The sequence below is a fragment of the Arachis hypogaea genome, chromosome 11 (genome assembly GCF_003086295.3).
Source record: "Arachis hypogaea cultivar Tifrunner chromosome 11, arahy.Tifrunner.gnm2.J5K5, whole genome shotgun sequence".
NCBI classification, from domain to species: domain Eukaryota; kingdom Viridiplantae; phylum Streptophyta; class Magnoliopsida; order Fabales; family Fabaceae; genus Arachis; species Arachis hypogaea.
Window position 1 is genome coordinate 14,067,065 of NC_092046.1, and position 24,675 is coordinate 14,091,739.

General features: G+C 36.2%; 2 protein-coding genes across 3 annotated transcripts; one reads left to right on the forward strand and one right to left on the reverse strand.

The window, feature by feature from the left end:
- Positions 1 to 15,085: 15,085 nt before the first annotated feature.
- Positions 15,086 to 17,435, forward strand: LOC112720337 (epoxide hydrolase 1-like). The gene is made up of 4 exons (XM_025771242.3): positions 15,086 to 15,520; positions 15,999 to 16,181; positions 16,311 to 16,552; positions 16,899 to 17,435. Exons 1-4 carry the CDS (start codon positions 15,227 to 15,229, stop codon positions 17,149 to 17,151), a joined length of 972 nt encoding a protein of 323 aa, XP_025627027.1. The 5' UTR covers positions 15,086 to 15,226; the 3' UTR covers positions 17,152 to 17,435.
- On the reverse strand, positions 17,362 to 24,359 carry LOC112720335 (toMV susceptible protein tm-1(GCR26)). 2 transcript variants are annotated; one of them, XM_025771241.2, is made up of 10 exons: positions 24,115 to 24,359; positions 23,763 to 24,031; positions 22,952 to 23,336; positions 21,906 to 22,112; positions 21,177 to 21,392; positions 20,833 to 21,052; positions 20,240 to 20,487; positions 18,986 to 19,164; positions 18,645 to 18,898; positions 17,362 to 17,762 (listed from the first exon to the last, which is right to left on the reverse strand). In XM_025771241.2, the coding sequence occupies exons 1-10, from the start codon at positions 24,244 to 24,246 to the stop codon at positions 17,611 to 17,613; spliced, it is 2,262 nt and encodes a 753-aa protein (XP_025627026.1). In that variant the 5' UTR covers positions 24,247 to 24,359; the 3' UTR covers positions 17,362 to 17,610. The 2 variants fall into 2 exon arrangements, with proteins under 2 accessions (XP_025627026.1, XP_025627025.1); XM_025771240.2 differs by having other exon boundaries at positions 23,763 to 24,037; positions 24,115 to 24,354.
- Positions 24,360 to 24,675: the final 316 nt, after the last annotated feature.

Here is a 24,675-nt window from a genome sequence, read left to right on the forward strand (position 1 = left end):
CAAAGATTCAGATTTTGATAAAATGACATCCAACATAAGTGTAAAGACAAAATGACCCTTTAAAGATATACTCCGTTTGACAAATGACGTAAATGTTTAGTCAACGATTAATTTACTCAGCCAACCATTAATAACGTTTGACAAAATAACACATTAAGATGCAAGCTTGTAACAACGAGTTCAGAGGGGAAGTAGCTGCCCAGGTTATGCAAAGAAAAGAAAACATGGGGCTGATCTGTGGATGAGAACTGATAGACGGCAATGGAAGATGCTGGTGTGGCAGAAATAATAATGTTGCGAGATGTGGAATGTTTAATGACGCTTATGCTTAGGGTTCATTCTATTGTGATGTACCGAAACTTAAACTTATCTCTCAAGGAGTCAAGGGGGGAAATCACTCCCAATACATGTACAATGCATGAAAACTTAAAAGCTTACTACTTCAAAACTTTCACTACTCCTTCAAGCACAAATTGCAGGTTGCTCCCTCACACAAAAAAGGAGAGACAACATAGCAAGCACAGAAATAGGAAATTCAAAATGTTCTTTCATAACAAAATTCAACTTCAGATTATGCATAAAGATTTTGTGGCAATAATAAGTTGAAAAAAAAAACAATAAATCACCAATGCATGGAACAATAAGGTTCCAAACTGAATTCTGCGTTAGCATCATTAATTAACAAACATATTCAAAGACAAGGATTGGATTGATTATAAATTATTTTAAGCTCAAAATGAGTTTATCCAAAGACAAGGATGGTGTCAGGGTGGAAACAAGAAATGTAGGAGTTCCCGAACCCCAAGAACTACAAAAGTTCGCAGAGAACTATAAAACTCCAAAATTGTTCTATATAAGCATTATTGATATAGAATTCCCATAACCCATAATTATTGAGCTAGGGAATTATCCAATGCTAAAATGCACACCCTGCCCCAGCAACATTTCGAGGTGTAAAACAAACACCATAAAATTCATAACTACAAATAAAAGCATGGAACACAAGATGGATTTTCTCAAGAAAATGTCCTTAAGTACTTATTAAAATATGAGAAAGGGCGAGCATCCATGGAACAAATAAGTTTTTGAAACTCCAAAATCCAAATACATCAAATGCATGAAAACTTAAAAACTTTACCTACTCCACTTTCCTGAACAAAAAGAGGGAACAACATAGCAAGCACAGAGTAGGAAATTCAAAAAAGTGTTATCGTAATAAGAATCAATTTCAGATTATGCATAAAGATATTGCAGCAACAATAAGCTGAAACAAGAAAACGAACCACCAACGCAAGGAGCAATAAAGTTCAAAACATCATGAACCAACACAGTTCACTATACTGCAGCAACCCTGAACTGAGAGCTTGAGGCTCATGAATTGAATAAGAGCTCAATATTCAGAGAGTTTTCAATAAGAGAAAAATAATTTCTTCTTTCACAATGACTTTAAAGCATTCATAATAAGTTATTTTAAACTCAAACTAATTTTATTCAAAGGCAACCAGGGTGTCATTCATGGTGAAGAGAACTGTAGGAGTTCCCGAACCCCAAAGAACTACCAAAGTTCTCAGAGAACTATAAAACTCCAAAATTATTTTATATAAGCATTGATAGAGAATCCCCATAACCCATCATTATTGAGCCAGGGAATTATGCAATGCTAAAATGCAGAGAGATTTATTCTCCTTCCCCACCATGCCATTCATAGATCAGAAAATTAAATAAATAAATAAATAAGTTCAGATATCATTCAAACACAAGGAATGTTCCTGCAATCTATCTTTCTAATCATAAAAAAAACGAAATTTTATTCCTACGAATCTGACAATTAAGAATAAAGAACATAAAAAACAAATTCATTCTATGTTCATGAAACTATGTTCTACAGCCAGACAATTTATAAATAAAAGATCCATACAACAACGTCAAGATCGTAATCTTGAAAGAATGGGCGTATTGTTACAACAAACCTTTGAATTGTGACATGTGAATTGTGAATTTCTAATTTAAAAATTAGGGGGAAATGTGAAAAAGAAAGGAAAAAAGAAATAGTACTAGGGTTTGTGGTTAGGGTCCTGTTTGTAGAGTCTATTGTATTCTTCGAGCTCGTCGTAGTACGTATCCCAAACGCAAGGGACGCAACCGCTGCCGCAACAATCGCCGGGCTCCGGCTTCTCCGGCGGCGGAGGGATATCTTTGGGGGAATTGTGCGGCGCCGGATCGGGCTTTTTGTCGGCCTCAGGTTTGGGCTGGATTGGGTGCGACGCGGGTGTAATGGAGGCGCGTGCACCCTGAGATGCCATGCGGAGAAAGAAGGGTGAGGGTGATTGGTGAAGACGAAGAGTATTGTTGCGATTGAAAGGGAGGACCTTTTGCGTGAAATAGGAGCAGGCTCCTGCTCTCATCGCCTCCAACACCACCTCATTCTATTATTTACCCTCTCAATTGATTCTATTGCTCCTCTTCTGTCCGCTCTCATCATTTTATATCGGATGATAATCCTCCCATCCCATCAACTTCCTCTTCTATTGGTACTCGCAAAAATGTAGCGATTTTAACTCTTAAAATATTTTGATGTTATGATTTTAAATAAATAAGTTAATTTTATAAAATTTCTATTAGATATAACAATTTTAAGATTTAAATCTTTTGTTAAGATTTTATATTTTATATATTTAATTTATTTTTTTAATTTTATATAAAATCTCAATTTTTTTTACTTGATTAAAATAAAAAAATAAATTGTGTTTAAAAATTTTTATTATTGATAAAAGTAATTTTAAAGTATACTAACCATCTGAAAAATTTAAAAACATGACAAAAAATTATATATTAAATATTAAATATATATTTTTATTAAAATTTTAAAAACTAAATTTTAATATAATTTTTTATAAATATTATAAAAAATTATTTTCATCTTTAAAATTTACTAATTTTATGTCAAGTAAATTTTTTTTAAAAAAATTTATTGTAAATAACTAAATTATTTTAAAAATAAAAAAATTAAAGATCGAATTTTATTCTAATTTTTTTTATATTTTTTAAATATTTATTTAAATATTGTTATAAAAATGTGAGCAATTTACCAAAATAAAATATTTGAGTTTTAATATTATCGAAATATAATTTTTGAAGTTTGGATACCAAAATGCAAATTTTGAGAAATCTATGCAAACCGCGAGAGAGGTCCCACGGATTCTGGATACATGTAAACCGTGGGTGGAGTTCCACGGTTTCTGTTGGAGTGTGCAATTAAGCATAAACCGCGGTCGTGGACATCCTCATCTTGAATCATCTCATCTAGCCATCACTACTCCCGGTCAGTCACCCGGGTCGCCTCTCCACACGCCTGTTATCAGGCACATGGGGCATCGGTACCCGAGGGGGGCCTGTGACGACCCTCTCTGGATGGCCTCCTGAGTGATCACCTCCACCCTGGGATCGGCAAATGAAAAATCTGGCGACAGAAACCTATGGGCTACCCTGTACCACCAGTGCAAAAACTCGGCCGATGGCCCGGGATCAGCCACCCGGGAGACACTCAAAACAGCGTCCACTCTGTTTTGCCAACTCAGATGCCACACCTGATAGTATGCCGGAAACCACCTATCCCCGCCCCTACCGTCCTTGGCATGAAGCCGGTCAATATTTGATGCCGTCTCAGGCACGTGCTGAACGCCACTGAGTTGTGGCAACACCCTATCCACCTGGTGCCACTCAATGACGGCGAAGTAAATCAGACTAGTACATGCGCGCCATAACCGACTATGCTCCTCGGCTAGAATCTCTGGATGAACAACGGCCAGCACGTCCAACGCAGCATAAGGCTCCCAGATAATCTGCAAATGTTTACAGCATGATCCATTAGTGCATTAAATACTTATCAACAAGGAAAAAAGGAGCTAAAATTGGAAACAATAAACACAAAACTTACATCTCGGTCACCTAAGCGGTCCAACGCAAGCCGACACTGGATGACTCTCTCCTTCCTGCGGTCGGATGTCGGTAAATACGTGGCCCACCTGAACTAAGATAGTGTTAAATAAACATATAAACTGATAACAGCTAAGTTAATTACTTGAACCTTAACAGCTGAGTGGATAGCAGCATCATAATATATGCCCGTAAATATATCCGTACAGTATCCTCAGAGGCATCCTACGGCAGCACCCTGAATCTCTCATGGAACCAGGTGAAGTGAACCGTAAACTGCTTCACCTTATTCGGCGGGGGAAGCTCGCCAAAGAGTTCCTGAAACCACTCCCAAGTAGGTCGGCCATCCTCCATCAGCTTCTCAAAATCTGTCAGGCACCCGGATACAGGTAAACCATCAACGGGCAACCCCAACTGGTATGCGACATCCTGCAGTGTGATTGTGCACTCCTCGAATGGCATGTGAAAGGTGTGCGTCTCAGGACGCCACCTCTCAATGAATGCGCTGACGAGGGGTTCATCCAACCAGAACCACCGCGTGTTGAGCCTCGCCAGGTGGTACAGACCTGCCCTCTCCAAATACGGTATGATCCTGTCATGCAAAGGCATGTTCTGTTGCCTCCGGACACTGGTGATGCACCTACTAGGCTATAACATGTGCGAAACCAAAACCAAGTGAGATTGCATCACTCACAACTATTCTAGGTTCAAATTAATAAGGCTTTAATATAAGACACAAATCTTTAATTCAACGTAAGCAAATACTAAACATAACATGATAAGAAAGCTAAAATACAACACTTATAATTTTTTAAATTTAAGAATGCAAATATAACCATTAGGTTCAAGTTACAAAATTTACTCTTTAAAGTTACCTGTTTAAAAGTTCAAATTTCAAAAATTAGTTTTCAAACATGAATGCTTAGGTAGCATTTGTTTTCGGAGATAGGACACGAAAACATGGACACGGAGACATGGACAGCACATCTTTAAAAAGTGTTTGGAAGCAAAGACATGGACACTGAACAGTACATATTGTCTCCGATACAGTTTTTTATACTTTTGTGTCCACTCTTTTACGAAGGACAATGATGGACACGGAATTTGGAAGAGGGACGCGAACTTTTTTTATGATTTTTTTTCTTTTTTGTCCATAGATATTTTTTATTATTCCACTATTACCCCCTTCTTATTTTTCCTAATTTGCGTTGTTCTCAGAAAAGTACTTTCTTCTTCATGCTCTTTTTCTATCTCTACATTCTCCTTCTTTCTCTTTTTTCAAGTACTCTCTCCTTTTTGTAGAAATTTTTATTGGGCTAGATAATTTCTTTTTTCTTATTGTTCATTTTAACCTTATATTATATTATTTGATTTGTAATGAAAATAATAACAAAAAATAATAACTTTTGAAAGATAAATATTATAAAGGTAAAATTGATCTTTTAAAATACTAAAAAATAATTTATAAGTTGTAATTGATTTATATAATTTTAAAAAAATCAATTTTTTGAAAAGAAAAATCAGTTTTTAGATAAAAAAAAATTTGGTTTTCTAAATAAAAATAGATTTTTATGTGCAAAAACTAATTTTTTTCATGTAAAAACGGATTCTTTTTTAAAACTGATTTTGTATTTAAAATTAATTTGGCTTATTATCCTAAACGAAATTTTTTATTAATCAAACTCAGATTTATTTTTTTGTTAATATTACCCATATGTATTCCTACATATTAATAATAAATTTAAAAATAAAATAATTATATTTATAAATTTTATTTTAATATAAATATTATTATATAATTTTTTATTAAAATTTTTGGCCCTTTCAAATATTTTGTTCAAGTCCCCATTGTCTGTACTCCTACGTACTCTCATTCCCTATTAAATTAATTTATACCAGAAAATTTAAAATCATATGGCTATTTTAGTCATTTCATATAATATTTTGGTCTTATCCATGTGTATCCAAATATAATATTGGCACAAAGAATAACTTTTAATGTCTCTGTCCTATTGTCTTGTCATATTCTGTCCTGTCTCTAAAAACAAACGCTATCTTAGGAAACAACAAATTTGAGTTTGAACCCTATGTCTTAAATACGAGAGGAACATCACTCTACTTAAACATTTAGACCTATCTCCTAATTTTAAAATCCTAATTCTAATTAACAAATCCTAATCCTAAATAACCCTTGTCCTATACTACATTTTTCTGTTATATGAAATACAATAAATAAAAGATAGCAGGCTTACCTCTTCGTTGATGCTGCCGGCTACGTGCGCAACACCGTTCAGACGGTAAAGACTGCGTTCATCTGCCATGATCCCAGCCCAAGAAGAATCCGAATCACTCCACTTTTTCTCCACCTCCTCTCTCTAGAAACGTTACTCTCTCTCTCTCTAGAAACTTGGAAGTATTTCGAAATGAATAATCTACTGCACCCCTTTCACGTATTTATAGTAGAGCATAAACCGCTGGACCCCTTCCACAGTTTATGCTCATTTTAGCTTCCAATAGAAACCGTAAAACCCCTACCATAGTTTTTATACAAATACGTTTTGAACGTAAACTATGGAACCCCATCCACTGTTTACATGTATCTAGAATCCATGGGACCCCTCCCGTAATTTGTATAGATTTTTAAAAAAAAATGTATTTTGATATCCAAACTTCAAAAGTTGTATTTCGGTAATATTAAAACTCAAATATTTTATTTTAGTAAATTGTCCTAAAAATATAGATCAAATGAATATAATATTTATTAAATACAAAAAAAAAAATTTGTCGCTTATAAAAAAATTAATATTTACTGATTATTTTTAGAAAAATAACAAAAAAGTTAATGAATATTAATTAATTTAGAATTACTCTAAGTAAATTTCTATTTTATGTAAGTTCTCGATAGTTATTCACGTCTGTTTGGTCGTCTCTTCTTAGTATCGAAGGAGACTAAATTGTCTTAAATTTTAGAATTTAATGTGAGCTAAGCCTCAGAGTGGTCCCTGAAGTTACACTCGTGCTTCATAGTAGTCCCTAAAATTATTAATTACCCAAATTGGTACCTGAAGTTAAACGCCGTGACTCAGTGTTGTCCTTCCGGCACATTTCCTCCAGGTGGCGTCATCGGAAAGCTGATGTGGCTAATTTGGTGACACGCGGGCAAGGCTAACGGCTAGCTGAGGTGGAAGAACGAATTTTATTGACTCAATTTGGTCCCTAATTCGAAGTTTAAAATCCCTAATTCCCAAATCTGAAGATCAACCTCCAGTGCTCTTCTCTTCTCTTCTGGTCTCTTCCGTTGGTTTTTCTGCAGCATCTTGATACCCAGACGACAATCGCTAGCGCGAGCAATGCTGCTGGAAGCTCGAACAACCCACGATCGTTTGGAAGCATCATGAGAAGAATGAACAGGAACAGGAATTCGCGTTTGCCAGAATGGTGCAGATGCGGTTTGAGACCAGTGCTGTGATGGTCAATGACGGATTCTAATCCAGGGAGACCCTTCGTGGGTTGCCCAAACTACAATGTAAGTGGTTGTTGTTGTTGTTGTTTGCTGTAATTTTGGATATAAATTTGGTTGATTCTTTTACCTTGGTGTAGACTGTAGGCAAGAAGTGGTGTGGTTTGTTTATGTGGATTGATAAAATTCTTGAAGAAGATGTGATCACATGTGATGGTAGAGCAAGCCCTTCAATTGACAATGAAAAATAGAAGATGAAGTTTGCTTGGAAACTTGGAAGATTAGAGTCTGAAGTTAGGGTTCTAAAAGTGGGTGGAGTTTTGGTGTTTGTATTTATGCTGCTGGTTACAGTAGCTATTCTTATCTTAAAGTTAGATAGGCAGTTTGGCCAATTGTATCTGGAAAGAAACACATGAATTGTGCATGTTGTTGCTGTAGTTGTACCTGTCAGTTTGTTTGAAAGAAATGAAAATTAAAGTGATTGAGACTAGTGTGCTTGCATATGTTGTCAATAAAATAGGAGTTTATAGTGTTTGGAAAGCATCTTAATTGCATATGAGAGTGCAAAATAAAACCAAAAATCTGTCACAGATCTCTTCAAGAAAGTCATAATTCATATTTCATATTGTAGTGATTACATCCAAAATAAGGCATTATAAAGCCAGAACAATAGTCACCAACTATATCAGAGTTTTCAAAAAATAAGTGTCATAAGTTTTCAATCTCCAACACTGGAATTGTAAGCAAGAAAGCATACACAGTACATTACTTCAGTAAAACAGAGAAATAAAGACACCATACTGTCCCTAAATACAAAAAACTAAGTCACTAATTCTTGGTTCTGGGTGGCTTGAATCCCGGATTAGGCACAAATCGCATTGCTGGTAGATTCGTTGCTGTTTCAGTGCTTGCAGACTGATTGCTTGTTGGGAGAGTGCTTGCAGATGGAGTGGTTGCAGATGAAATACTTGCAGATGGAGGAGATAGAGTGCTTGCAGATGAGGTGCTGGATGGTTGGGTGGTAGCACTGGGTGTGGACAACTTTCTCTTAGGAGGCAGTTTGGATGGCCGAACAGCAGGTTGTTGCACCTATGTATGAAACACCAAAAATTTAAAGTGACTAAGAAAAATTAATGTATGACCACAATACATGTATATATATGGGTAAATAATATTACCCACCTGTTGCGAGTCATCAGTTTCTGACATAATAGGCTGACTAAGATCAACCTGAATCTCAACCTGATCCTGTGACACAGCTGGGGAATCACCACCATTTACAGCAGCAGTTGGAGCAGAATTATTGACCTCACCTCCATTAGCATTAGAATTAGCAGCAGCAGCAGCCGCCGCCACAGCAGCTGATTCTTCATCAACGGCCCTCTTATGACAGTTCCTCTTTGTGTGACCAGATTCACCACAATAGCGACAATGTCCTTTTTTATGAACTCTTTTCATTGAGGTCTTCTGCTTCTTGCCTTTACTTGGCTCCTCATCAGCATCCTTTCTTCTTTTCTTCTTGATTGGCCCTGGCTTCTTCTTGAACTTTGTTGCTTGAGGTCTATTATAAGGTGATTTCTCCCACAGTGCCTGGCCAGAAATTGGATTTATATGGAAGCCATAGGTGTTGTTGTATGCTTGCATGGTCAACCAGCTATGACAGAATTCATCTGGCCTTCTACCAGCCCTGGCCAAAGCAGCACATGCATGCACACATGGCATCCCTACATAGAACATCACAGCCATACATAAACATAATTCGAACTGCAAATCGAAAATAAAAAAATTAAAAAATATGCATAAAAATTCATACCACTTAGTTGCCAAAAACCACAGGTGCATGATCTCTTGCCTAAGTCCACAGCCATATTTGTAGGCCACCCATGAACTTCAAATATTTCGTAATCTGAATCACCAGACCACATGGGAACCCATTTTTTTTATTCCTTTCTTATCTTTTCCAACCTACTTCTCTGTATTGGAGGTAGAATCCCGTCATTGTTCCTCAACTTCACCTTGTTCCTGGCTATAGATCTCATGATGTACATCCTGACCTCCTCCAGCAGTGTGATAATAGGCTTGGCTCTAGGGTCCTTGATCCGTGAGTTGAAAACCTCACATGCATTATTGCAGATATTGTCCATTTTTGGTGCAATGCTGAAGAATGCCCTGCGCCATGAATTCTTTGGCCATTTGCATAGATAACTCCAAGCATCCTTATTTAGCTTTTCCAATTTTTTCATCCCTTCCACAAATCCCTCTTGAGTCGTAGACCTTGCACACTCCTAAAGCAAACCTCTAAGTTGATTATCCTTCCACTGTTTGTTGAAGTTCCTCCATAAATGCCATACACAGAATCTGTGATGGACATTTGGGAACACATCCTGAACTGCATGAATTAGACCCTGCAAATCCAACAAGCCAGTCACAAAGTTTCAAATCGAGCCTCAAAATGGTCCCTAATGTTATTTTAATGAACTCATAGTGGTCCCTAAAGTTGTGTAAGTGACATCAACTTGGTCCTTAGCTTAGCTGAGTACACAGATACTACCTCCTATAATGCAACCATCAACTATGCAGCATACAACAATTACTCAATCTAAGTAAACAGATTTGTGTTTATAAAGCAGCAGATATTCAATTCAACAATTATTTAATTCACACAACTTGGTCCTTAGCTTAGCTGAGTACACAGATACTACCCCCTATAATGCAACCATCAACTATGCAGCATACAACAATTACTCAATCTAAGTAAACAGATTTGTGTTTATAAACCAGCAGATATTCAATTCAACAATTATTTAATTTACACAACAATTATTCAATTTATACTACTATTATTCACTACACAGCAGCAGGTATATCTAAGAATGACAACTGTTAGTTAGGATAACTAGCAATAGATATGCATACCTTTTGCATGTCTGAAATAAAACACCAACCATGTTGCTTGTAGTCACCCAAGTCTTGGTGCAGCAATTCCAGAAACCATCGCCAATTCTCCGTGTTTTCGATGGACACTATTGCATAAGCAATCACATAAATGTGATTGTTTGCGTCTTGACCAATTGCAGAGAGGATTTGACCACCATGTTTTGTTTTTAGAAATGCTCCATCCAACCCTATAAGTGGTCTGCAGCCAGCCTTGAACCCTCTTTTACACCCATCAAGGCAAATGTACATCCTATCAAAGGTTGGATCTTCATCAGGATTGGGATGAGGTGTAACACCAATACTCACAGTGGAGCCAGGATTAGTTTTTAGTAATGTCAACCCGTAATCCCTAACCATACCATACTGGGCAGTAGCATCTCCATAAACTATGGCCCTAGCATCCCCTAGAGCCCTTGTCAGTGAAGACTTGTTGAGGTCCAAGTCGCACTTGCTCTTAAAGTACTGGGCAGCTTCACAATGTCTAAGGTTGGGATATTTTCTTAATTTCCTAACCAGTTTGCAACCCAGCCACTTCCTATTAGCTAGCTTGTTCTTAGTCTCTCTAGGACAAGTGTGATCGTCCATAAATGTCTTGATCTGCCAGCAGTTACCCTCACTGTCCATGGAAGCATATACTACCCAGCCACACTCCTCTCCCTTACAAACAGCCCTCATCCTTAAATTGTCATTCTTCTTCCACCAGATCCACCTTCCCTCCTGGATACAGTACTCACAAATAGCTTCCTTGAATTTCATCTTAGAATTAAATTTCATCCCAACCTTTAGTTTAAGCTCACCAAACCTTCCTCCTTCCCTAAATACCGGAAACACCTCATCTGACTCAACCTCGTCTAACTCATCCTCAGAGTTCGGTGGAGTCTTCATTTCCTCAGAGTGTCAAGACTCTCCACCATCAGATTCATCATAGCTCCATCTTGAGCATCATAATATGCTCCCGTTTCACCAACCTTCGGAATCGGGCCAAAGAAGAATTCATCATCTTCAGACCCTGACTCTGCACACACAATCCCATCATCCTCAAGCATAACTGAACTCTTTTCATTAACTTCTTTAGCATCACTCTTCTTTCCAGTTGATCTCTGCCCAACCACTTCTTCTTCCTCACTAGAGACATCATCAGCAGCAGGCCTATACGGTTCGTCCTCTACACTGTCATAACTGTCATGGGAGTCTGAAGATTCTTTCTCACTAGACAAGCTAACAAACACAGTCTCAGGATCCTTTCCCTTAACAGATGCTCTTCCAAAAGTTCCAGTTGCAGCTGATCTTGTTAAAGGCCTCCTAGCATGTAATGCTGCATTCTTTACTTTCTGAGGGCCTTTCTTTGGTATATCAGACCTCCTTGATTTTTGTGATGTTGATCTTGTTACAGGTTTTGAAGTGGACTGGGCCGTTGACTTTGGTGGTGGGTTGGGCTTCATAGTAGGAGTAGCAGTGGATTGGCCCAGTCTTTTTGGTCGTGGGTTGGGCTTAGAAGTAGTGGCAACTATGGGTTTGGCCATTGTTTTTGGTGGTGGGGTGGGCTTAACACTGGGAGCAGCAGCTGTGGGTGCTGCCATTTTTTTGGGTGGTGATTTGGAATAACTAACAGAAGTTGCAGTAGTGTGACTCTTATGCTTTGGTCCTGAAATACCTTTACCAGTAGGCATAGTTGGGGGGATTGTTGTTGGAGTAGGAATTGTGTTCATTGCTTCTGAGGTTGGAATTGGTGGTGATGTGGTGGAAATTGTATTGGCTGTCACATTGATGCTGGGGTATGTATGTGGAATAGGGTCTGGTAGCACTATCAACTCCTTGCCTTTGGATGATGCTAGTCCTGTTTTCTCATCAAACACAGGTTCAGAGACCCCATGTTCATAATACACATGGACAACTCCCTTGTTGGTCTGAGCAGTATAACACATCTCCATGAGCTTTTTGTCATGTGTCAAAGCTCTAAGCCCTCTTTGCAATGGTCTATTAGGCACCAGCCACCAACAGTGAGTCACATTGTCATACCCAAGTGTCTTATAGTAGTCTCGGATAAAAAATACATCCGCAGTGTCTACGTCAACTCTCGGCAACTCAAAAATCTGTCCACCACTGTAATTCACAGTTCCATCACGCTCTGTGACGAATAAGCCTCCATGGTGAAATATGATGGTAATCCAAGGATCTCCCATCTGCAATTTAGAAACAAAATTTCATGATCAACCTCATCATCTTCAACCATATTAACAAGTTGGAAACCACATTAACTGTAAATGCAGCAAAGCATAATAGATAAGAAATAGCATTTTCCCATGACAAACAGCCCTCATACAGTCAACACCTTCATTAGCCTAACCACTCTGAAAACTAGTTGCGATCAAACCCTAGCTAAATATTGCGAAACACAAATATGCATACCCACAGATAACACTCCAAAAAATCGTTTCTAACTACTGAAGAGATTAAACTAACAACCTTAACAAAAAACAGAGCATTCCTTATATCACATTATATTTTTTCTTTTTTCCTTACCTTTTCCAGAGAGACGGGTCTTCGATACAGTCTTCGTTTGAGGCAGATGATGATATCCGATCCTATATAGCAGTCGTGCTCCACAGAAATCGCAACAATTACCACAATCCAACCACCGCCATTGACGAGTAAAGGGGAGCAGGGGTTTGTGTTGTATTTTGAGGGAGGGAAGACAATGCGTTATGTTAACGTTTGATGGGGGAGTCTTCAAAACCAACTTTTGGAGTGAAACGACATCGTTTTCGGCCATTTACGCGCCACCAAAAAAACTACGTCGTTTTAGCCTTGCCCGCGTGTCACCAAATTAGCCACATCAGCTTTCTGATGACGCCACCTGGAGGAAATGTGCCGGAAGGACAACACTGAGTCCCGACGTTTAATTTCAGGTACCAATTTGGGTAATTAATAATTTTAGGGACTACTATGAAGTACGAGTGTAACTTCAGGAACCACTCTGAGACTTAGCTCAATTTAATGTACTTATAATAAAATTTGTGTAGGGTTTATTTTTTTAATAGACATATTAAAAGTTTGATTAAAAACAATAAAAGAATTAGTCTATTCAACAAGAATAATTTCGAAGACTTCTAATTAATAAATAAAAAGTTATTAAGAATCAAAACATTTAATTTAAAATTTTTAAAAACTAATTTAAATATTTACTCGTTTATAAATATCTTTAGACTTATTCATGAATGAATTTTTTCTATTATTGTTTGAATAAGTCTACTTTCTCTCAATGGCGGCATATTTATTTGTTTAGTCCTAAAATTTCTTTCTTCATTTTTCAATTATATATGCTGTTGATGATGGTGGTGTTGAATAAAACGGAATATTAGAAAATTAACAATTTTAATTGAAAAAAATAGAAATTAATTAATATTAACTTAAATATAAATAAATTTGAAAGAAAGGATAAAAATACACTTAAAAGTTCATACGCTGGATATGACTACACTTTAATCATTTAATGAATCACGCGTACATATTATTTATACACTCCAGCAGACACATTCACCTTTTTGGCCATCCGCATGTGGCGTCGTTAAATGATTAAAGTTTAGTCGTGTCCAGCGTGTGAATTTTCAAGTGTATTTTTGTCTTTTCTTCCTAAAAAAATAAACATGAAAATACTGTATCCGCCAAAGTATATAAATAATGTGCACATGTGACTCATTAAATGATTAAAGTGTAGTCGTGTCAGCGTATAAATTTTTAGATGTATTTTTGTCCCTTCTAATAAATTTTAAAAAAATATTAATCACCTAATGTTTATGGAATTTTAAACAAAGCTTATTATTAATTTTACAAAGAGTAATGTTACAGAATTAATTTTTTTCAGTCAATATTAACTTTTTAAAATTATTTTATTTATATTAAATTTTATATTTTAAATTATAAATTTTTAATTCTAAATTTTAAATTTTAAATTCTAAAAAATATTAACTAATTAAAAATTAACTTCTATATCTTTTCTTTTAGAAATCCAAGCTAATATTTTTTTCAGGATGTATGTATTATTTCCTTTAAGATTTTTTGTCAAACAAGCCACTAAAATGATGGGAATATATATAATTTGCCAAATGCCAATCATCCAAGCAATTACAAATGAAGCAAATGTGGCGTATCGTGCTTAGTTTTGGTTTGTTTTCTCTATTTGTCCCCTCTGGTTCAAAGAATGGTTAGAAGATTATACACAACATCAAATTCTCTTATTCTTGTCTATTTCTTGTAAAATATTATTTAAATATTATCTACATACATCTATCGAATCGAGTGAAAACTAGACTTATTTGGCTGCTGACTTTGATAAAATATGGGTACCATCTATTTTTCATGCACATATAAACATGCATACACCATCTAGAAGGTCCAACGTATGGGGTTTCCAAGTCAAAGTTGTGTTCTGAGGCTTGGCGTAATTATGTTCTGCAAATACATAAATAAAGTGATAAATAAATTTTTGAAAATTTATATTTTATATAAATTAATTAAAAAAATATTAATAAATTTTTTTAAAATAATAGATATAAATATATAATTTTTAATTTAATTTTTGTGATTAGAATAAAAAATTTTAATTTAAATTTAAATTAATTTATTTACATTTATTATTTTAAAAAATTTTATTAATATTTTTTTAAAATTAATCTATCAAAAATATAAATCTTCGAAAGTTTATTTGTCCCTTCAGTCGGAATACATAGAAATTCAGTCTAATGGCTCCAATCACAATCACAATTATTACATCTAAGAAATCCTTTTGAAACAAATAACAACTAACGCATAAAAAGAAATATCCGCCACCTACATACCTCTTCCTTCTGCTTGACCCATAAAATTTGATAGAAATTAATAAGCACCATATCCATGGCCATGATCATGAGTGAAGTGAATCACCAAAGAATCAAAACCAACGGGATATGGTTGCACATAGCAGAGCAAGGAACAGGACCACTGGTTCTGCTGCTTCATGGCTTTCCAGAGATATGGTATTCATGGCGCCACCAGCTCAAATACTTGGCCAACCATGGTTATCATGCAGTAGCACCTGATCTAAGAGGATATGGTGATTCAGATTCTCCTATCAGCCCCAGTTCCTACACTTTTATGCACGTAGTTGGTGACCTTTTAGGCCTCATTGACCACTTTGGGGAACAACAGGTATGTCAAAATCCTAGTGTAGTTTTTAAAAACTTAGCATTATAAATCTTTTACTTTCTTCTCTTAAACTCTAATTTCTCAACTTAATTTAAGATTTTGTTTGTTAAGTGTTTCAAAATAGATAATGCAAAGATACTAGAACAAAAGAGGATAAGAAGTTTATGATCATGTTTCGGATTTAACTAACGTGCCGTGAAAATAATAGAAGTTTTTTAATTTTTTTACTTTAATAAATGTATAATAAATTGTTACTTTTTTCTATAAAAGAATTTTTAATTTGTAACTTTAATATATTGGTTAAACTCTTATATTTCTGATATCGATATATTTATTTATTATTGTAAATACAAATACTAAATGAGGTGTAAAGGACTTCCTGATCAGATTCAATTATGTGATCAAATACTTGGAGAATTGATGTATTTGTTTTCCATGATATTATAACCTTTTGACCCATTTTAACACTAAATGAATGGAGGCACTTGTTGTTGGAGATGATTGGGGAGCAAACATTGGTTGGCACATGAGTCTCTTTAGGCCTGATAGAGTTAAGGGATTTGTTGCTATAGGCGTTCCTTACTTCCCAAGGATTCCAACTATTAAAACCGTTGAAGCTATCAGAATGGCATATGGTGATAATACTCATATCTCCCAGTTCCAGGTACCATTCACACTCATTCCTTAAATTGCTCAAACAAGACATGATTAGCTTAGACTGGCTTTCCGTGCTTGAATTAGATTCACTTAATTCTAAAATTTGTTGCTAATTTGTTTTGTGTTGGCCGGAAAGGAACCGGGTCGAGCAGAGAGAGCCTTCGCAAGATATGATTGTTTGACAGTGATGAAGAAGTTCATGTTAGCGACTTGGACCGAATTTCTAGCAGCTCCTCCTGGCATGGAGATTATTGATTTCTTGCCAACACCTTCCGCTTTGCCATCTTGGATAACTGAAGAGGAACTCATGGTCTTTGCTGACAAATTTCAAGAGTCTGGTTTTACTGGTGCATTCAACTATTACCGTGCAATGGACCTGTAAGTATTTATTTTCACTTTGTTAAAGTTAGTGTTGGTTTAACAAAGATACACAGTTTTAGGCTCATCTTAAACACTCCTTACTAAGTAAGGAATATTGCACACTTCCTTGTTAATTAAACAAATCTTAACATTTCATTTATTATATTTTATATCGATAGTTCAGATTTAGACTTAAAAATTAAAATTCAGGATATACGATTCGGAGTTTAGGATTTGAGCCTTAGAGTCTAAGGAGTGCTGCACTTATTACTTTTTCCAAAGCGTATTAACTTTGGCTACTAAACTTGTGTATGTTAGAATATTAATAATTTGCACATAATTATTACATGGTAAATGGTTGCAGAAACTGGGAGCTTCTTGCACCATGGGAGGGATCAAAGATTACAGTTCCAACAAAGTTCATTGCTGGAGAGAGAGACTTTGGTTTCAGAAGTAGTGGGGGTACAAAGGATTATGTCGAAGGAGACTTGTTTAAGAGTCTCGTTCCAAATCTGGAAGTAGTTATAATGGATGGCCACCATTTTATACATCAGGAGAAAGCTCAACAAGTTTCTGATGAAATCCTCTCATTCATCCGCAAATTATCTTCGGATTAAGAACACACACTAAACCCTCACTTTGTGATTATACAACTCTAGTGCCATCAGTAATTTTGTACATTTTAGCTTAGGCATGATTTAGGTGCACAACCAGAATATTTAAAGTTTTTCCATATTCAAAACAAGAATAAAACCCTTGACATTGGTTAAAGAACGATAAATTCCTTCTACTGAACCATGTTCCCTAGATTTGGGCACACAACCATATGATAAAGGACAATACTTTTTATTGTATTTTCCAAAGGATCCAAATAAAGGTATAGTACATTGGTTTTGCTTCATTTCAATTTACAACTAAATTTTATATAACAGTGAATCCTACGTTCTCCACAATTTTAGTATGTCTCATAATAAATTAAAAAAAAAATAAAAATAAAAACGCCGTTATTACTTATTAGACATGTGGTATACGTACAGATTAAGAGCAGTGTCATGAAGGAACAAACATGTTAAACCTCAGCTAATGGAAATTGCTTTGTACTCTTTGACTGTACTTGTGATAGCCTGTTCCACCGGTAGTCTTTCCATGCTCGATGCGCCATAAAATCCATGGACTCCCTTGGTTCTCTTTAATATGAATTCTGCTTCCTTTGGACCTGATATTGGACCTGCATATCCCAGTACATTAATCTGAACGCCACTAAAAAATCACAAAAAACAGAACAATAATGTTCAGAAAATACAGAATAGTAGTGAGCATTCTCATTATGGTACATTATTCTTGTGCAATATGCTGCACACTCTGAATTTACCTTCCAACACTCAAGTTTGACCTCTCTTCCTTGATTCTGAAACTTTCTCGGAAAGCTATATTTAATTCCAATATTCACAACTGTTACCAGAATCTTGAGGTCATATTTCCTCACCTACGGTCACCTTCCAAGTTTTATAACTGTCTTTCCTTTTCTTGTTTTCTGTTCCACACCCCCAACCCCCTCCCCTAAAAAATCTTGGATCTCAAGACATCTAGGACCATCTCTACAGTGTCGTTTGTGAGTTAGGATTTTGGAGGGGAGGGAAAGGAGGGAAATGCAGGGTTTGTACTTTGTAGCAAAAAAATTCAAAATTTAACACAGATTCTTTTCCCCTCATTTCTCTCCAAAACCCCAACTCACAAACGAACACTTAGTCACACATCTGCTATTAAAAAGGGGGATTCCATGAACTTGGTGTCCAACTTTTGTTTCCAATTTTTTCATTGTATTCAAATTTCCAAACAGATTTCTATAAGGTTAAAGTTGTAAACACATTATTTTATTTCATCAACTCGGCAACACCCTTTTCAATCCGAGCTTCATCCGGCATCCCTCAGACCGTCACTCCAATTCTCACTTTCAGTTATTCTTATTTAACATGCATTTCTTCAGTTGTCTAATTCAAAGTATTGTCCACTTTATCACTAGCTCCAAAGAATAACAATTGATCAGTGAAAAGTACTTTCTAATAATTCACAATACCCAAACAAAAGGATTTCTAGGTGATGTACATACCTCCATGGCACAGCACAATTGCGTTGGGATTGATCCTATGTGCAGCATCTGCAATAGCTTGTACACGAACCACACTTTCCTCCAGTGAAACAGCAGTTTTTGCACCGATTGAACCCGTTGTAGTTAGACCCATATGGGCCACTATAATATCAGCACCAACTTTAGCCATTTCCGCAGCTTCATGTTGATTGAATGCATATGGGGTTGTCAAGAGACCCATTTTATGACCTTTTTGGATCATCTCAACTTCCAAGCTAATGAGGTAACATAACAAAAGTTGTAAGATATGATTCGGTTCAATTAACACTGATAAAAATTTCTTTTATTAAATTAACACTTACCTATATCCCATTCCGGTTTCTTCAAGATTTTGTCTGAAATTTCCATCGAATAATCCAACTGTTGGAAAATTTTGCACCCCAGAAAATCCAGTAGACTCCACCTGTTTAAGGAAGAAATCCATTCGACGGAAAGGATCAGTTGCACAAACTCCAGCAAGAACCGGTACCTTCTTTACCACCTGAAATACCAAAGATCAGCATGTTAGACAGAGTGCTGGAGAAACGGACACAACACTAACTTCAAAAGAGGATTTTATTTATTACAAAAGATGACATAAAATGACAAATTCTTTCCATCAGAAAGTTGGCAAAAAATTTAGTAGCATTCTCTAAGAAGAGGCTACAGGTAACCTTTTTAAAAATAATTTTGATCTGAACCCTCACTTTCTTTTATCTGAAATTATAAAATTGCTCTTAAATTTCGGATATTTTCTTTCTGAGCCCAACTTTTGTTTCCATTCCACCAAATCGCAGAGACACCAACCCACAAGCTCGGACTAAAGCAATGGCTAAAAGAAGAAGAAATCTCTCTTATGAACTCCTAAAGCCAGATTTCACAGGTCCTCTTGCTACGCTTTTACCATGTCCTTCATAGTCCTCGCATTTGCTACATAGCAATTAAGAGAATTCAATCTCATCTAACTCTACCTATTTACTAGGGATTATAACACCTAGTTCATGATGGACAAGAACAAACTGAGCATCAACACGGGGAGACACATAACAATCAATAAAGTTACAAATTGAATTGTATAGTACACAACACAATATGCATGGAATGAATTAATTATTTTTGGAAGAGGAGCACGAGGTTAGGGAGTGGAAGAGGAAGAAGAAAATGGAGGACATTGTCTTTGCCAATTTCGAGTTGATTTGGGTTTCTTTGAGCATAATGCTGCCATGATGAGTTCTTGGTTTAGCCATGTAGGTTGTTTTCTATGCAATTCAGTAGAGTGAGAACAAGGATTGGCTTTAAAAAATTTTGTAATTTCAGATGGAAAAAAAAAAAAAAAAAAAGATGAGGTTCAAATCAGAATTATTTTTGAAAATGTCATTTGTAGCCTTGCCTTAGAGAGGGTACCGAATTCTTTGCCAAAAAAGTTACACCAATTATTTAGACAAAGCATAGGAATCAAGATAAATTGAACAGTACGAAGGAAAAATCAGAGAACTGATATCAAAACAGCTTGAAAGGAAGTTCACAGTAGGAAAATGTTGTAGGATCTCATTGAACAAGTAAAAGTATAAGCATACTGGCAAAACTTCATTAGCCATGTCAAGCACAACAGCATTAGCATCGGCGAAAGGTAAAAGCCCAGCTAATGAGCCTCTCCCTGCCATCCGGAAGCGCCCTGAGTTGTACAGCACTATCAGATCAACACCTCCAGCTTCTTCAAACTTGGCAGATATGCCTGTCCCAGCACCAGCTCCGATTATAGGTATTCCTTTATCTATTTGAGATTTTAATTGCTGCAATATAAAGCGTGTTTTCTCCAAAGTTTCTGCCAATATAAATAGTAAATGCATCAGGCGTAAAGAGACACTTTCTACCTAAAGTAAACTGAGACTTACTTATTTCTGTGCAATTCAGCATAAAAGGGGTAACATTTTTAGGTGAAACATTTTTAGGCCAATGCAGATCAAGAGTAACATGCAAAAAAATAACATGGAAAAGTTGTAAAATTAATTCTTCATTGCCAAATGCCACACATTGCTACAAATCCAGCAAAGTACACACATTGTTTTTTAAGGCCAAACCAGTACAAAGATAGTATATGTGCATATCTAGAACTTCAATTACCAAATGTTTGGGAAGAATAGAAACATTAAGCAAATTGAATGAGAACCTGGTTTTGCATCTGGGAATTCACTAGGCGCATAGCCAATGTTCCTAAAACTTGATGCATTTGAAGCATCATCATCTTTACGAAAGTGATCAATGGATTCAGGACTGGCTACTTGTTTATGAGTAGAATCTTTAGTAGAGCTCTCATTAATCTCCAAAAATGCATCAACTAATGCATTTGCAAACTCAAGGTCATTAATATGATGGGGATACACTTTTACCTGAAAAATTCATAACTTTCAAATTTCGCAAATCCTAATATCAATAATAGATAAATAAAATAAAGTCCAAACTAAATTGAAGCTTATAGTTTTAATAAACGTCGTTATTGAGCAATTATAGTACCTGACAATCATCATTTGTCTGAACAAGCCTTTGTAGTTCATGAAGAAGAGTACCCGTTGCCTTTGGGTCATGAAAAGGCTTCCCTGGTGCATCTAAAGCAGATATACCCTTTTCTGGGAGGCAAACACGGATTTTAGATGATGAATTGTTCAGTTTATTTGCAATGAATTCAGCAAACTTTTTGTTCTCCTCTACAGTTGTTCGCATGAGTGAAACCTGAACTTGACAGAATTTTGTATTTTAGCTTAAGTGCAGCAATTATAACAATTGTGAAGCATAAAATTACCATTAAGACTACGATGCTTTAGTAGAATCCAATAGTAGGAAATTCATCGCCAAATTCAACATGTGTTAAGATGACGGACAAAACATTACAGCAACAGAACTTAACCTTCTAGATAGGTTTTATTCCATGAATCAAATGATGCCATAATGTTTTATCATAAATGATGTCTAATATAAAGCCATTTAGAATCTAAATTTTGCCTATATGATTTTATTTGTCTCCACTCTCCATCAATCTCTATCTTTTTGGCTACCCTTCATTTAATCTACTCTTCTTAGTAGTGCTTATATGCCTTAGCAGCACATGTTTAAACCATCTAAGGTAAGATTCTTCTGTGTTTTCTAAAATAAGTCCCATATTGGCATGAAATTAAAGCAAAATATTGATAATGCAAAAATATGCCTAGTTGAAAGCCAAACATCCTAGTCAAATAGATTACTCACCTGCTTATTATGCTCATATATATTTCTCTGCTGAAATTCCTGAGGTATGGTATCTTTCGCACCAAAGTTCACCATGTCTAATGCTCCGACACTTAGAACTAGGGGGACTTTCTTCTCTGAAATGGCATCAAAGCGAGAACTGTCGCATGCCATTACGCCTCCAACTATGTAGTCTGCTACTTCTGTTGTTGTGATGTCAAAAACACCCTAAGAAAAGTTGGGAAAAGAAAGTAATATATGTGAAAAAACACAAATGGAGGCAGTAATATATAAACAAGAATCTGAAACAGTGTAAAAGCGTTCATAATTTGTCTACTATACAAGTATGTGAAAGATACTTAAGTGCATGCTTTCCCAAACAGGAACACTTGTGCATTTACGTAAAATAATTTGGATGTGGTACAGAGCTCAATAAATAATCCGTAAAGATCTTTCATTTGGTCAGGCATTCATGTAGGTAAAATGAAACTTTTACATTGCAATAGGACAACGACCAAACATAACCAAAAGCTTAGATCCATATATAAATTGTCATGAACCCATAAAAAGGCAATTGAATATGCAATTGGTTGAAACAAGTACATCCATGAAAAAAACAAACAAGTACATCCACGTTTTCAGAAATCTAATCGAAATTTTGATATAAGATTCAACAGAACATCCATTACTAATAAGTAGACTAAATTTAGAAGAGATCAAACCTTTCTAATTATTCTCCAAATTTCTTATTATGGTTAAAGGTTAAATGCATTTAATATCTTGAAGAATATAAAAAGCACCACGAATACTTTCTTCGTTAGGAACTAAGATGATATTCCAGATCATATATCACTATTTAGGAGGGTATATCATGACTTCATAAAGATCATCGATTCTTATGCCATGCTTCCAAACCTTAACTTCTTCCTTTATAAGGATATATAACTACTAAATCAAAATATAACTAATTCTTACATCCTCTACCAAAGAATTGAAGTCCCAATTTTTCAGATAAACAATGTCAAATTAACTTGCCATTGTCAAATAATGTGTGCATATATAGATACCTGTATAAATCCCTCTCTAACCAAATTCTCCATAGCCCTGCCACCAACCCCAGTTGCATGGAAAACAAGGCTCTCATAACCTTCCTTATTCAACCTATCTTTAACAGCATCGACACATGGAGTAGTAACCCCAAACATAGTTATACCAACAGTAGGCTTATCTCCCACAGAAGACGAATCTTCTAAGCTCTGAATAGCTCTTCCAACAACCATTCCAGCGAAAGCAGCAGCTGCATTGGACAATATTACCTTGCTAACACTATTAACTCCAGCAATGTCCACAATGGAAGGAAACAACACCAAATCCGATGTCCCAACATAAGGTTCAGTTTGACCACTGGCCACGGTTGACACAATAACCTTAGGGACACCAATTGGAAGGGACCTGAAGCAAATGACGGATACAAAAAGTTTATACTATGGCCGCAAAATAATACATAATACAAATAAAATAAATAGTTTTGAGTTAAAATCCAAAGTTGTCCATGAGATTGGCCGCGGGCACTAAAATAGTTTCCGAGATCTCAATTGAACCAATTACCTCCTGAAATTGGCGTGATGAATCACTTAAAGGACTAAGGAAGTAACATGGTGCACTTTTACAAATATCAGGTACGTAATCGGTGCAAATGAGACCTCGGGACTATTTAGTGCACGCAGAAAGACTGTTTTGGTTTAGTGATCAAACATTTTTTCCTTAGTTCGGGGTCAAATTTTATAAATAATAGGGGGCAAATTGAACATTACATTGTATAATTATAATAAAATAACTAAATCCTTGTGGCCATTAGAACCTGCATCAGTCCCAGACCTGAAGGGAGAAGAAAGTATTGATGTCCCTCCACTGCCCCCAATTCCAATGACGCCTGCAACGGCAACACCCTCCTTGTCGTTTTGAGAGTTCTTCAAGAACTGCTCAAGTCCTTGGCACATCCTCGCAACGGCCTTACCTCTGTCCGATTCATACGCGTTTGATCCACCACAGCAAGAGAGAACTTCGCTCCTGGAAACGAATGTGAAATCTTGGATGCTCTTTGGTTCCTCTGGACCAGCAGAGACATCAACAACCACCACCTCTACCTGTAACTGAATTCCGTCAGTGCGAGACGGTTATAGCGGTGGTTTTTATGAAATATGAATGAATGTTGGAATTTGGTGAGTACCTTGGAGGAAAGGTGAGTGGAGAAGCGTTGGAGATTGGAACGGAGAGAGTTGGAGAGGAAGCGGAGCTCGTGGAACTTGGTGTCGAGGGTTCCGACGCAGAAGACTCGAAGGGTGGTTGGATGGCGCGGCATCTTTGAGTCAAAGGAGGGGACGGAGATGAGAGTAGAGAGTAGAGAGTAGAGAGTCGAGACTGTGTTTGAGTTCCTTTTGCTTCAGTGTGTGTGTCGTGGAACATGATTAGATGTCCATGTGGAATTAACCGAGTTTCACGCCAAAATGACGGGCTAACTCACACGTCACAATTTCACGTGCCCATCTTGTTTCGTGTTAAATCCATGGTGTTTTCGGTCGGTTCGGTTTGGTTTTCCGCAAAACCAACCAACCAAACCATTTTGAATTTTGAAGCCAAAATTCATTGGTTTTACCAAGGTTGCGAGAACCGGACCGGTCAATAAACCGGTAAAGTTACTGGTTCAATGGTTCACTAGTTCGACCGGGATTCAACCGGGATTTAATCGGTTTAATTAAATATTAAATAAAATTATTAAAAAGCCTATATA